This window comes from Macaca nemestrina, chromosome 3 (genome assembly GCF_043159975.1).
Source record: "Macaca nemestrina isolate mMacNem1 chromosome 3, mMacNem.hap1, whole genome shotgun sequence".
Taxonomy (NCBI): domain Eukaryota; kingdom Metazoa; phylum Chordata; class Mammalia; order Primates; family Cercopithecidae; genus Macaca; species Macaca nemestrina.
The window spans coordinates 157,640,859-157,655,844 of record NC_092127.1 but is presented as its reverse complement, the minus strand read 5'-3'; the positions used below and the strand labels follow the sequence as shown (position 1 = coordinate 157,655,844).

Sequence of the window (14,986 nt, the reverse complement as noted above, 5' to 3'; positions counted from 1 at the left end):
AGTAGAGACTGGGTTTCACCATATTGGGCAGGCTGGTCTCGAACTCCTGACCTCGTGATCTGCCTGCTTCAGCCTCCCAAAGTGCTGGGATTACAGGCATAAGCCACCACACCCGGCTGCTTGTGTGTATATTTTATTATTTTACACACAATAAGTTTATAAACAATATTTACTGCGACATCATAGTAGAAAAAAAGGGAAAGTATATGTGTATACAAATGTGAAAATAAGATTAAACTGTTGAAAAAGAAAAAAAGAGGGCCGGGTGCAGTGGCTCATGCCTGTAATCCCAGCACTTTGGGAGGCTGAGGGAGGCAGATCACCTGAGGTCAGGAGTTTGAGACCAGCCTGGCCAACATAGTAAAACCTCGTCTCTACTAAAAATATAAAAATTAGCTGGGTGTGGTGGCAGGTGCCTGTAATCCCAGCTACTCGGGAGTCTGAGGCAGGTGAATCGCTTGAACCTGGGAGGTGGAGGCCACAGTGAGCTGAGATCATGCCATTGCACTCTAGCCTGGACAACAAAGTGAGACTCTGTCTCAGAAAAAAAAAAAAAAAAAAAAAGAAAAGAAAGTTGAAATAAGGGTTTGGAGCAATATTACAGATCAAGCTGAAAGGAAGGTTTGGATATAATAGAAATTAGAATTTAAATTTCCAATTTCAAAATTACATAGACTTTTAGGAAAAGGCCATAAAGGTAACAGATTGCTGGTTGTACTAGATAAACACTTAGGCCTTTGCAAATGTACCACCCTTTAGTAAGTATTGTAAGTATATGATGTAACTCAATGTCTACGGCAATATGCATTTTTGTATGTAAGTTTGTTTAAGTCAAGACTGCTTAATTTTACAAAAGGATCCCACAATATTCTAATCTATTGGTATCTGGATTCTAAGAATTTTGATAGTAAGAGGTAACTTGTTACCTGAATCCATTGACATGCTGTGTTTCAAACCCCAAGCAAAAAGAGTTTAGATAGCAAGAGATTGATCTAAAAATGTAACCTTGGGTGCGCATGGTAATCCCAGCACTTTGGGAGGCCGAGTTGGGTGGATCATGAGGTCAGGAGTTCAAGACCAGACTGGTCAAGATGGTGAAACAACATCTCTACTAACAACACAAAAATCAGTCGGGCACGGTGGCAGATGCCTGTAATCCAGCTACTTGGGAGGCTGAGGCAGGAGAATTGTTTGAACCCAGGAGGTGGAGGTTGCAGTGAGCTGAGATTGTGCCACTGCACTTTAGCCTGGGCGACAGAGCAAGACTCCATTTCAGAAAGTATCCTCATGTAGCTGAGTTCAGAAAATGAGAGTTTGGATAGGAAAAGTTAAGCTACTGTGGTGTAACTGCATAATCCTAGTATATTTCATGTATGCAAGGGTAATACCTAAAATATTTGATGACCACCGTAAGTATATGGCGAGCAATAAAAAGATAAGCACTTCAAGAATATGATCCTGGGTGGCGGGGGAGGGGGGATACTTAATAGTATTTTCAAGCCATTCTTACTGAGATAAATTACCAATTTCATAACAGTTGAGTCAGATGCGGTGGCTCATGCCTGTAATCCCAGCACTTTGGGAGGCCGAGGTGGGTGAATCACGAGGTCAGGAGTTCGAGACCAGCCTGGCCAACACAGTGAAACCCTGTCTCTACTAAAAACACAAAAATTAGCTGGGAGGCCGGGCGCGGTGGCTCAAGCCTGTAATCCCAGCACTCTGGGAGGCCGAGGCGGGCGGATCACGAGGTCAGGAGATCGAGACCATCCTGGCTAACACGGTGAAACCCCGTCTCTACTAAAAAAAATACAAAAAACTAGCCGGGCGAGGTGGCGGGCGCCTGTAGTCCCATCTATTCGGGAGGCTGAGGCAGGAGAATGGCGTAAACCCGGGAGGCGGAGCTTGCAGTGAGCTGAGATCTGGCCACTGCACTCTAGCCCGGGTGACAGAGCGAGACTCTGTCTCAAAAAAAAAAAAAAAAATTAGCTGGGAATGGTGGTGCGCACATGTAATCCCAGCTACTCAGGAGGCTGAGGCAGGAGAATTGCTTGAACCCGGGAAGTGGAGGTTGCAGTGAGCCAAGATTGTGCCACTGCACCTCCAGCCTGGGTGACAGAGTGAGACTCCGTCTCAAAAAACAAACAAAACAAAACAAAACAAAAACAACTGAATAGAAGACCAGAGAAATCAAGCAACCTGCTCTAGCCAACACACAGCCAGTGAGTAGCAGAAAAAAGAGGCAAAAGTCAGATCTGTGTGATGCTCCTATCAATTATGCATGACTCCTTTCTCTCCTGTCAAAAAATTAAGAAATTGGGTTGGGCATGTGAGATCCAGTTTCAAAACAAAACAAAATTGGGTGGTATAGTTTAAAGATCAACAAAAAAGTCAAGCACGGCTCACGCCTGTAATCTCAGCACTTTGGGAGGCTGAGGCGGGCAGATCACCTGAGGTCAGGCATTCAAGACCATCCTGGAGTGGCATGATCTCAGCTCACTGCAACCTCCACCTTCGAGGTTCAAGCAATTCTCCTGCCTTGGCCTCCAGAGTAGATGGGATTAAAGGTGCATACCACCATACCCAGCTAACTTTTGTATTTTTAGTAGAGATGAGGTTTCACCATGTTGGTCAGGCTGGTCTGGAACTACTGACCTCAGGCGATCTACCTGCCTTGGCCTCCCAACATGTTGGGATTACAGGTGTGAGCCACTGTGCCTGGTCTTTTTTTTTTTTTTTTTTGAGACAGGGTCTCACCCTGTTGCCCAGGCTGGAGAGCAGTGAGTGGTGCAATCTCGGTTCACTGCAACCTCTGCCTCCCGGGTTCAAGTGATTCTAGTGCCTTAGCCTCCCAAGTAGCTTGGACGGCAGACAAGTAATTTTTTGTACTTTTAGCAGAGACAGGGTTTCACTTCAAGTGATTCACCAAGTCTCACTCTTGTTGCCCAGGCTGGAGTGCAATGGCATGATGTTGGCTCACTGCAACCTCCACCTTGAGGGTTCGAGTGATTCTCCTGTCTCAGCCTCCTGAGTAGCTGGGATTACAGGAGTGCGCCACCACACCCAGCTAATATTTGTATTTTTAGTACAGACGGGGGTTTCACCATGTTGGCCAGGCTGGTCTTGAACTCCTGACCTCAAGTGATCCACCCACCTCTGCCTCTCAAAGTGCTAGGATTACAGGTGTAAGCTACCGCACCAGGCCAAAATGAACTTTTAAAAACACAGTAGAAACAAAGTAAAGGGCTGATCACTGGTATGAATCAATAAACTTCTGAAAGATTTCAAAAACTCTCAATTCCTTTTTTTTTTTTTGAGACAGAGTCTTGCCTCCTGGGTTCAAGCAAGTCTCCTGCCTCAGCCTCCTGAGTAGCTGGGATTACAGGTGCCTGCCACTATGCCCGGTTAATTTTTTTACTTTTATAGAGACTGGGTTTCGCCATGTTGGCCAGGTTGGTCTTAAACTACTGACCTCGTGATCCACCCACCTCAGCCTTCCAAAGTGCTGGGATTATAGGCGTGAGCCAACGTGCCGGGCCTCAATTCCTATTCTTTAAAAGAGTTGAAATGGGTAGTATAGGAAAAGGATACCATTATGGGTGACCACATAAATTTTTTTTTTTGGAGGCAGAGTCTCTCTCTGTCACCCAGGCTGGAGTGCAATGGCGTTACCTTGGCTCACTGCAATCTTTGCCTCCTGGGCTCAAGAGATTTTCCTGCCTCAGCCTCCCGAGTAGCTGGGATTTCGCTGCCAACCACCACGTCCTGGTAATTTTTTTTTTTTTTTTTTTTAGTAGAGATGAGGTTTCACCACGTTGGCCAGGCTGGTCTTGAACTCCCGACCTCAGGTGATTTGTCTTCCTTGGCCTCCCAAAGCGTTGAGATTACAGGTGTAAGTCACTGTGCCCAGCCAGACCACATAAATTCTTATAAAATAAAGTGGATGGAGGTAAGCCGAATCATTTTTGGAAAGTGTAACAAAGTATAGCCAGGGGTGGTAATACACACAAGTTTAAAATGTAGCATGTGGATTAACATGTTGGCTATAGATTTCTTACCCCTATGGAAAAACTGTCATAATCTCCATGGAAAAAATCCACTTGTTAAATTTTAAAACTGGCCGGGTGCGGTGGCTCAAACCTGTAATCCCAGCACTTTGGGAGGCCGAGATGGGCGGATCACGAGGTCAGGAGATCGAGACCATCCTGGTTAACATAGTGAAACCTCGTCTCTGCTAAAAAAATACAAAAACCTAGCCGGGCGAGGTGGCGGGCGCCTGTAGTCCCAGCTACTCGGGAGGCTGAGGCAGGAGAATGGCGTAAACCCGGGAGGCGGAGCTTGCAGTGAGCTGAGATCCGGCCACTGCACTCCAGCCTGGGTGACAGAGCCAGACTCAGTCTCAAAAAAAAAAAAAAAAAAAAAAAAAATTAACTTTACCTTATTCTTTACTGGGTCAATATTCTTTACAGGTGTGACTGAAATAATCCTCACAGGGTTCTCTTCATTTTCACTAACTCCAGTTTCTGCTGCCTCTGAACTCTGTTCCCTGTTTAAGACAAATAAACCAAGACTTCATATTTCCATGAAGAGAAAGTTCACTCTCTCACCTAAACCAATAAAAAAAGGCTTAGGATGGTTTCGAAATTTGGACAAATGAAGCAACAATAGCAAGACTCGGATATTCTGTAGTTATAGACTATTGCTTTAAAAATACCATTTTCCGGCCGGGCGCGGTGGCTCAAGCCTGTAATCCCAGCACTTTGGGAGGCCGAGACGGGCGGATCACGAGGTCAGGAGATTGAGACCATCCTGGCTAACGCGGTGAAACCCCGTCTCTACTAAAAAAAATACAAAAAACTAGCCGGGTGAGGTGGCGAGCGCCTGTAGTCCCAGCTACTTGGGAGGCTGAGGCAGGAGAATGGCGTAAACCCGGGAGGCGGAGCTTGCGGTGAGCTGAGATCCAGCCACTGCACGCCAGCCCGGGTGACAGAGCAAGACTCCATCTCAAAAAAAAAAAAAAAAAAAAAAAAATTTTCCATTTAGCTTTGATAAAGTGGTATCTATTTCCATTTTGTCTTAATAACATTAAGACAGAAATGACTGCCTAAGACTACCTGATAAAAGGGTTAATTGTCAAGAGACAAAATAATACAACTATTGTAAACTTTATCTTTTGGGAATAGAAAATCCTAAAACAAAAATAAAACCACAGACCATAGTATAGTTGTCATTTCCATAGTGTTCTACAAAAAAGGGGGCTGTCAGAAGAGGCTATTTGGTAGGTAATTGAGGCCCCACTATTCTTTAAACCACATTAATTGATTTTATATCTTGGGCTTCATTTTTGCGAAAAGTGGTTTAAAACATCACTGGTTGAGTTTATTCTTAAGATTTCATGTGTAAGAACAATATCTATAAAAACCACAATATTAAACGTTCCTACGAGTAGAGTCAGAAATGATAAAGGTTTGACGTGACAGCCAGGCGCGGTGGCTCAAGCCTGTAATCCCAGCACTTTGGGAGGCCGAGACGGGCGGATCACAAGGTCAGGAGATCGAGACTATCCTGGCTAACCCGGTGAAACCCTGTCTCTACTAAAAAATACAAAAAATTAGCCGGGCGAGGTGGCGGGCGCCTGTAGTCCCAGCTACTCGGGAGGCTGAGGCACGAGAATGGCGTGAACCCGGGGAGGCGGAGCTTGCAGTGAGCTGAGATCCGGCCACTGCACCCCAGCCTGGGCGACAGAGTGAGACTCCCTCTCAAAAAAAAAAAAAAAAAAAAAAAAAAAAAAGGTTTGATGTGACAGATATCCTAATTACCCTATTTGATCACTATACATGGTATGCATATACCAAAATATCACAAACACCCCATAAATATGCACAATTATTATGTATCAAAATAATTATGTTTATGAAAAAAATTGCAGGTAGAAATTCTTATGTAGTAGCTAATACACTGAATACTTAGTATGTTAAAACAAACATGGAATATTTTTATAAGTGGAAAATGTAAGAACAATGTAAACTTATCCTATACTTTTAAAAGAAACAGGGTCTTACTCAGGCTGGAATGAAATTGTGTAATCATACCTGATATAGCCTAGAACTCCTCGGCTCAAGTGATCTTCCTGCCTCTGTCTCCTGAGCTCCCAAGTAGCTGGGACTACAAGTGTATGTCCCCATGTTGCCCAGGGTGGTTTCGAACTCCTGGGCTCCAGTGATTATCCTTCCTCCGCCTCCCAAAGTGCTGGGATTACAGGTGTGAGCCATCACACATGGCCTTTTCTTTTTTTAAAGAGCCAGGGTCTTGCTTTGTCACCCAGGCTGGAGGGTAGCAGTGGCATCATAGCTCACTTTAGCCTTGAACTTCTGGCCTCAAGTGATAATCCTGCGTTGGCCTACTAAAGTTCTGGGATCACAGCCGTAATGCACTATACCCAGCTCTCCTATACTAATTTGAGTTAAAAATTAAAAAGCATTTCATTTTATTTAAAAGTTATGTTTTCATAGTTTTCCTAAGCGTTGAATTTTCTTATGTATAAAAAATAAACATTTTGGGCCAGGCGTGATGGTTCATGACTGTAATCCCAGCACTTTGGGAGTCCAAGGCGGGCAGAGACTAGCCTGGCAATCACGGTGAGACCCCGTCTCTACTAAAAATACAGAGGTTAGCTGGGAGTGGTGGTGTGCGCCTATAAGCTCAGGAAGCTGAGGCACGAGAATCACTTGAAACCGGGAGGTGAAGGTTGCTGTGAGCTGACATCCCATCACTGCACTCCAGCCTGAGTGACGGACAGAGACCCTCTGTCTCAAAAATATTAAAAAAAGCATTTTGATATAAATTGGTTGTATTAATTCTTATATTATTTTCTGTTAACTTTTCTACACACTTAGAATGCTATATATTAATAGTTTCAAAGTGTGCAGTACACTCTTCATTTCCTCATTGAAAATACTAAAATGTGCCTGGGTGCGGTGGTTTGCACCTGTAATCCCAGTACTTTGGGAGGCTGAAGTGGGTGGATCACTTGAGCCTGACTTGGGGAAGATGACGAAACCCCATCTTTACGAAAAGTACAAAAGAAAATTGCCTGGGGGTTGGTGGTGCATGCCTGTAGTCCCTGCTACTTGGGATGCTGAAGCGAGAAGATTCCTAGAGCCCAGGAGTCTGAGGCTATGGTGAGCTATGATCCTGCCACTACCCTCTAGCCTAAGCAACAAAGTGAGACCCTGTCTCTTAAAAAAAAAATAATTACATAAAATTGAGAAAAAAATAAAATACTGGCTGGGTGTGGTGGCTCATGCCTGTAATCCCAGCACTTTGGGAGGCCAAGGAGGCCAAGGGGGTGGATCACCTCAGGTCAGGAGTTCGAGACCAGCCTGGCCAACATGGCGAAACCCTGTCTCTACTAAAAATACAAAAATTAGCCCAGCGTGGTGGCAGGCACCTGTAATCCCAGCTACTTGGGAGGCTGAGGCAGGAGAATCGCTTGAATCTGGGAAGTGGAGGTTGCAGTGAGCCGAGATTGCACCATTGCACTCCAGCCTGGGGACAAGAGCGAGACTTCGTATCAAAAAAAAAAAAAAAAAAAAAAAAAAAAGAAAAGAAAAAAGAAAAAGAAAATACTAAAATCCATCAATATTATTTTGTATCAGAACACCTCTAACGACAGAAGACTATTTTATGAGACAGCGCTTTAGGAATAAAAGATAAACCAAGTAGTGAGTGCTAGTAACAAAATAATTGGAGAGAAAAGTTGCCTTGATCGATTTCCGGTTGAAGGGTTCAGCTCTGAATTTACATTAATATTGCTTCCAGTCTCAGTGCCAGTGCTTCTAACATAGGGTTTCCTTCCCGTTGCTGATAAAGGCTTATTTACCGCACCTAGTACTCCAGCAGGCTTTGGCTAAAAACAAAAAGAAAAAACCCCCCGCAAAACACACACGTTTATATCTTACCATGTATACATGTAAATTTAGACAAAAGTAAGAGATATTGTTAAATGCTAATTAGTTAAATTTATCAGAAATGTTCATTCTGGGCCAGGCACAGTGGCTCCTGACTATAAATCCCAGGACTTTGGGAGGTGGATCACTTGAGGCCAGGAGTTCAAGACCAGTCTGGCCAACACAGTGAAACCCAACCTCTACCAAAAACATAAAAATTAGTCAGGTGTGGTGGTATAAGCTTGTAGCCCCAGCTACTTGGGAGACTGAGGCACAAGAATTGCCTGAACCCAGGAGGTGGAGGTTGCAGTGAGCTGAGATTACACCACTGTACTCTAGCCTGGGCGACAAAATGAGACTGTCTCAAGAAAAAAAAAAAAGTTCATTCTGTAAAATTGTGTTTGGCTGCCTTAATACAATCAAAAGTCATGAGCGTATCTCTACTTAATAATAACTAGGTAATATTGATTTATCCTTTATTATTCAATCAAAATACAAAGTTCCCCTAAAATACAGCAAAATACATAATAAACACTCCTATAAACAAACTATTGGAGATATATATAGAGAGTAATACTTTAGGAATTGTTTACAAAAAACTAAATTTCCTTTTGCTGTTCTAGGTGTCACCGTATTACTTATATAGAACATGAATTATCTAATTCATTAGTAGTATAAAATTATTTCTTTTATCTTATATACCTAAGTTGGTTATAGCATTTCCCAGGAAAGCCTTCTTTGTGAATTGTAAATAAACTGTGCTTAACATTACTGATGAGAACACACAGTGGCAATTCAGAAGAGTGGTTGCTGGCAGAAAAAGTCTAAAAGCATGGCTGCTTTAGATGCTTTAAATCCATAATGTGATCCCTAAGAATCAGGAACTATATAACCTAGTGGTCATTTAAAGGTATTTCTAGGAATAGCAGAAGCAATATACACATGAAACAAAGATCTCAAAATTATTAAGTACGTAATACCTTTCCTGTTAACAGAAGTACTCTTGTCTCTTCTGAAATATAACTCTTATCATTACAGAAGTCCTATTAATAAAAAAAAAAAAAGAAAAAAGAAAAAGAAAAAAGAAACATCAATCAAAGGGAACATGAGTATTTTGATTATCCCAATAAGGTTTTTTAGGTATTGTGCCTTGCAATAATAAATACACTTGTGCTAACACATATACCAGTTCGTCAAACAAACGAAACATTTAACAAGCCATACCATAAGTCTAGCTTTAAATTAAACTGATGGCACACACACTTAGGCAAATGTCAAAGATAAATTTCCTAAATCACACCATAAATAAAGCACACCCATGTTTTCATATGGTTCAATGCAGTTTATTCGTTAAATTTATTCATTGAATTCCACCACATCATAAACTCGGGGTGGGTGTGGTGACTCACGCCTGTGAGCCTCATCCCATCACTTTGGGAGGCCAAAGTGGGCAGATCATCTGAGGTCAGGAGTTTGAGACATGCCTGGCCTGGCCAACAGTGAAACCCCGTCTCTACAAAAACAAAATTAGCCGGGCCGAGTGGCATGTGCCTGTAATCCCAGCTACTCAGGAGGCTGAGGCAGGAGAATCACTTGAACCTGGGAGGCAGAGGTTGTGGTGAGCCAAGATCGTGCCATTGCACTCCATCCTGGGTGACAAGAGTGAAATTCCATCTCAAAACACAAACAAACAAAAACAACAACAAAAAACACATAAAACTGTTTCTTAGAACCATAAGTAGACCAACTGTCAAAATACAATTAAGTGAATTATGTTGACAGCTGTGATATTAACAAGTAAATAAACGATTTAAACGAAATGTGGAAAATGATAGCACTTTGAGAGCTGTATCTATATACAAATTAGGAGTTCAAACTTGATCTCTTGATGCCTCTTCCTGCTTAATATCTGAAAATGGCAAACAAATAAACCACAACGTTGTGTCAGTGAAGCAAAACCAGCTACTAAACTCAGGAAATATAAATAAGTTTTAAGTAATCCCATTAAAAAATATTTTTTAATTGTATTAAATTTACCTTCACAGAAGTAGGAAAGAACAAAGTGTGAAATCACAGTTTTGTCATGTGTGCTAGGCAAAGCCGTATCATTTCTTTTGCACAGTCTTCTATGTAGCTAAAATAAACATCAAGAAACCTGTGTACCAAAGTTCATTCACTTCATTCATAAAGATATACTATAGCTTCACTAGGTTCACTAACTTCACAAACCTAGTTTTCTAGTATTTATGAATTTATAACACATTGAAAGCAACATGTTAGAAAAATAAGGAATGCTGCATACTGAAAACAGAAAAACCTATAAGTTACTATTAAGAAGACTAAAACACTACAACACAGAAAATATCAAAAGAAAAAAAACCACAAAAATTGTTATTTATGAGGCCAGACAGGTGTAGTGACATGCAGGAATTTAATTCTTGATGATGGTATCACCACTGTTACGAAGATTCTATTCAGGTATTATTCTATTCATGATGGTCCTGGGTCAACAACAGGATTAATTTTAATTCAACAGCTCACTTAAGAGCATTTTACAGGCTGGGCATGGTGGCTCATGCCTGTAATCCCAGCACTTTGGGATGCTGGAGGTGGGTTGATCACTTGAGCCCAGGAGTTTGAGGCCTGGCCAACATGATGAAACTACCTCTCTACAAAAAAGTTAAAAAATTAGCCAGGTGTGGTGACACATGCCTGCAGTCACAGCTACTTGAGAGGCTGAGGTAGGAGGACTGTTTGAGCCAGGGAGTTGGAGGCTGCAGTGGGCCAAAATCAAGCCATTGCACTCCAGCCTGAGTGACAGAGACAAACAAAACAAAACAAAACAAAAACAAAAACAAAAACAAAAAAAATTTTTATACAGATCAGTGGATTCAATTAGAGAGCATACTTTTGCAATTCTCATTATTTCTATCAAAAGCAAGGCACAGTTAAGTGTTTAATACTAAATAATAAAAATCATTACATTTTAGCAAACTTTTAGTAAAGTACGGCATTCAAAGTAGGAAGCTCCGTTTATTTCTTGGAATGTGCATTTGGATAATTCTCTAAGCTGGGGTCTCCAACCCATGAGCCGCAGACCAGTATGGGTTATAGGTCATGGGTCTGCGGCCTGTTAGGAACTGGGATGCACAGCAGGCAGTAAGTGGCTGGCCAGCAAGCATTACCACCTGAGCTCTGCCTCCTGTCGGATCAATGGCAGCATGAGATTCTTACAGAAGCACAAACCCTACTGTGAACTATGCATGCGAGGGAGCTAGGTTGTGTGCTCCTTTTGAGAATCTAACTAATGCCTGATGACCTGAGGTAAAACAGTTTCATCCTGAAACCATCTCCCCACCTCAATTTCTCTGTGAAAAATTGTCTTCCACGAAACTGGTCCCAGGTGTCAAAAAGGTTGGGAATCACTGCTCTAAAGGGGTCATTACTGAGGCATATATATATACATTTACAGGAGAAAGTTAAACAAGTTTAAAATACTACCTAAAAGCAGGAAATAAATAAAAGCTTTAAAAAATCCAAATTAGCTGGAAATACTTAACAGAACCTGGGTTACCTGAAAATTTTACTTACATGGGAAACAACTTGCTGAAAGCAGAATAGATACACTGTATATTAATTAATAACACCATTTATTGAATGGTTTTATGTGATGAACTCTTCATATAAACCTAGATATTAGTAATTGTCCATATGTATTATTAACATCTGCATTATAAAGATGAAGAAATTGAGGCTTAGAGGAGGGAACTTGTCCCTCCTTACAGTGTGCCAAATATTAAAAATTTTTGTCTGCAAAAATACCACGTTTCAATAAAATGAGATTAAAATTATTTTAAAAATCTGAAAACTCTAATGCTAGAAATTCCTGGAATAAACATAAGATCAACAATATTTGTAGTCTTCTGTTCAAGGCAGAATAATGTTCAGGGCTGTGTAAGACAATCTCCCATTCTTTGATAAACTCTGATTTTCTTTTTTTACTCTGTAGTCAAGACAATTCAGTATTTGCCACAATGGTTGATGGTAACTGAAATTTAAATCAGTTTAGTGTGGTAGGAAAAATGAGAGGAAGAAAATTACCTTTTCAGGTTGTGTAAAAAATTTCATTGGGAGGACTGGGTCCTTTGGTGAATCTGCATTGCACAAAGCACTTTTACTATTTATAACACAGAGAGCCACATCACATACTGTATACAGTTTCTAGGGAAGAAAACGAATCATATATAACTTTTAGTATTGCAAAATAATCACAATTACCAATTCCACTAAATGTATACATTAGAGTTAGAAGAAGGATACTGTGTTTGTTATTTATTCCTTGAACATTCCATATTTCTGTTCAGCATTGTTTATGCAGCCTTCTGGTAAAGAAAAATCCCTCTATATGAATTTAACATGAATGCCAATATGCATGGAAAATAACAAATGAATGAACCAACCCAAAGAAAGCACACAAAAAGAACAAGCATTTGTCTGTAACTCTTACTGTAAGTTTGTAAAATAGCATAGTTGTACATTTTATTCTTATCCTCTAGATCTAAGGTTATAATGTCTTTTCAGAGCACTGAAGATTCTTGAAATAAAATTCACTTGTAATAAAGTGCAATAAAAACTATTCATTTACTTTTGTAAACATTCTAAAACTTAAATTATTATGTATGGCCCCCCCCCCAAAAAAAAAAAAAAAGTGGGACAATATATTTTTCTATTACATCTTAACACCCACTGGCCTAAGACTCATCTTACTTCATTTGTCTTGGATTCATCTGGAGACTGGGCATCTCTGGTTAACTTGATGTTCTCTGCCATCTTCTTCATAAAGGCATGGCTATTGTTTTCATTCTTTGTCATTAAAACTTCAAGCATGAACCATAGGCACCTAAATGTAAACACATTAAAGAGACTAGATATAGACAGATGCTTTAGCTTAAAGCAATAAATATGTTAACAGGAATTTCTGTTGTCTGAATAAAATAAAGTAAAATGATCAACTTTAATGACTAGTACATGTTATTATCCTATTAATAATACTCTATTCAAATGGAAAATCAAAGCATAAAATAATATATAAAAAATGAAAACATAGCTTAATATGAGAAATTCTGACAGTTTCATAAGGCATATGAAGATTCACCCTAGCTGGACATGGTGGCTCATGCCTACAACCTCAGCACTTTGGGAGGCTGCGGTGGGTAGATTGTCTGAAACCAGAAATTCGAGGCCGTGCATGGTGGTTCATGCCTGTAATCCGGGCACTTTGAGAGGCCAAGGAAGGCGGATCACGAGGTCAGAAAATCGAGACCATCCTGGCTAACACAGTGAAACCCTGTCTCTACCCAAAATACAAAAATTAGATGGGCGTGGTGGCAGGCGCCTGTAGTCCCAGCTTCTTGGGAGGCTGAGGCAGGAGAATGGCATGAACCCGGGAGGCGGAGCTTGCAGTGAGCCAAGACTGCGCTACTGCATTCCAGCCTGGGTGACAGAGTGAGACTCCGTCTCAAATAGAAAAAAAACAAAACAAGAAATTCGAGACCGACCCCGTGAGACCCCATTTCTACAAAAAAATACAAAAATTAGCTGGGCATGGTGGTGGGTGCCTGTAGTCCCAGCTACTTGCAGGGCTGCAGTGGGAGGATCACTTGTGGCTGCAGTGAGCCATGATCACACCACTGCACTCCAGCCTGGACAAAAAGGTGACACCCTCTCAGAAGAAAACACAGATTCACCCTATAGGTAAGTTTAGATAATCCGATGTATCTTAACACCCAGCAATGATGAGCAAATCAACACACAGCAGTCTTGGTATTTTTATTATTTATAAGCTATGCAGAAGTTCTACAATTGGTATGCAGTTCTGCTGAGAAACAAATCTAAACTGCATGTGCTATGAGGCTGATGTGTGTGGTACTCAGCCACTCAATTAAGGAGTCACAATCTCAAACCACTTTTGCTATTCTACACTTGTCACTGTATATTCATTTAACACATTGTGTCTGAAGGGAACATTTGAATTTCCAAGTGAAAGTGAACCCCAAATCAGGCTGAACATCAGAATTGCTTGGAGAACTTAAATAGACAAATCTGGAAATGGGGCCTGTTTTTATAAAGATCCCGGGATTTTCAGGCAGTGACATGACTACTACATTACTGCATCAACAGGGGAGAAATTATTTTTGATGATACTCTGTAAAAGTTTCTTTTCCTACATTCCACGTAACTGTTTTAAGAGACTACTGTAGCATGCATTAGTTTTTTAGCTTAATGGCTTAAATGATAGTTGATTGTTTCAATAATATTTATTAACTTTGGCAAAGAGTTGTCAACGCTAGTTAGATATTGGATAACTGCTAGAATCCTGATCAAAGAAAGGAGCAGAATAATGAATAACAACACATATAATAAAAATTAGCAAATATTTAATGAGTGCTTACTATCTAATAAGCATTAGGCTAAGCACTTTATCTTCATATAATCCTCATAACTCTATAAAGAATATGAAAAATCATCACCATTATATATAGAACCTATTTTTTTTTTTTGTCTGTCTTTTAAGACTGGGTCTTGCTTGCCTCTCAGGCTGGAATGCAGTGGCGTGATCACAGCCCCAGCAGCCATGGTGTCCTGGGCGCTCACACTATCCTCCTACCTCAGCTTCCTGAGTAGCTGGGACTATAGGCGTTCGCCACTATGTCTGGCTAATTTTTATAGAGCTGGGGTTTCGCCAGGTTGCCCAGACTGTCTTGAACTCCTAGGCTCAAGCAATCTACCCGCCTTGGCCTCACAAAGTGCTGGGATTGCAGGCATAAGCTACCACGCTTGGCTGTCTGAGTATTTTTTTTGAGGCGTTACCTGTTTAGGGTCACAGAGATAAAAAGATGGAGCTAGGATTAGAACCAGGTCTGCCTTTATACTTTTAACAAAAATACACAAAATAAATATAATAAACATTATCGGAGTAACTATGTACTAGACAAAGGTGGCAACACTGAACACATAGGTTCTACAGGTTTGAGGATTCT

General features: G+C 40.9%; 1 protein-coding gene across 1 annotated transcript in view; it reads right to left on the bottom strand.

Annotated features, from left to right (window-relative positions):
- Positions 1–14,986, bottom strand: part of LOC105487964 (PDS5 cohesin associated factor A) — a 170,830-nt gene that overhangs the window by 18,432 nt on the left and 137,412 nt on the right. The window contains exons 27-31 of the mRNA XM_071093702.1: positions 12,714–12,846; positions 12,048–12,167; positions 8,927–8,989; positions 7,761–7,906; positions 4,435–4,543 (exon numbers count right to left, since the gene is read on the bottom strand). Coding sequence (XP_070949803.1) covers positions 4,435–4,543; positions 7,761–7,906; positions 8,927–8,989; positions 12,048–12,167; positions 12,714–12,846 — 571 coding nt within the window. The remainder of the gene's footprint in view (positions 1–4,434; positions 4,544–7,760; positions 7,907–8,926; positions 8,990–12,047; positions 12,168–12,713; positions 12,847–14,986) is intronic.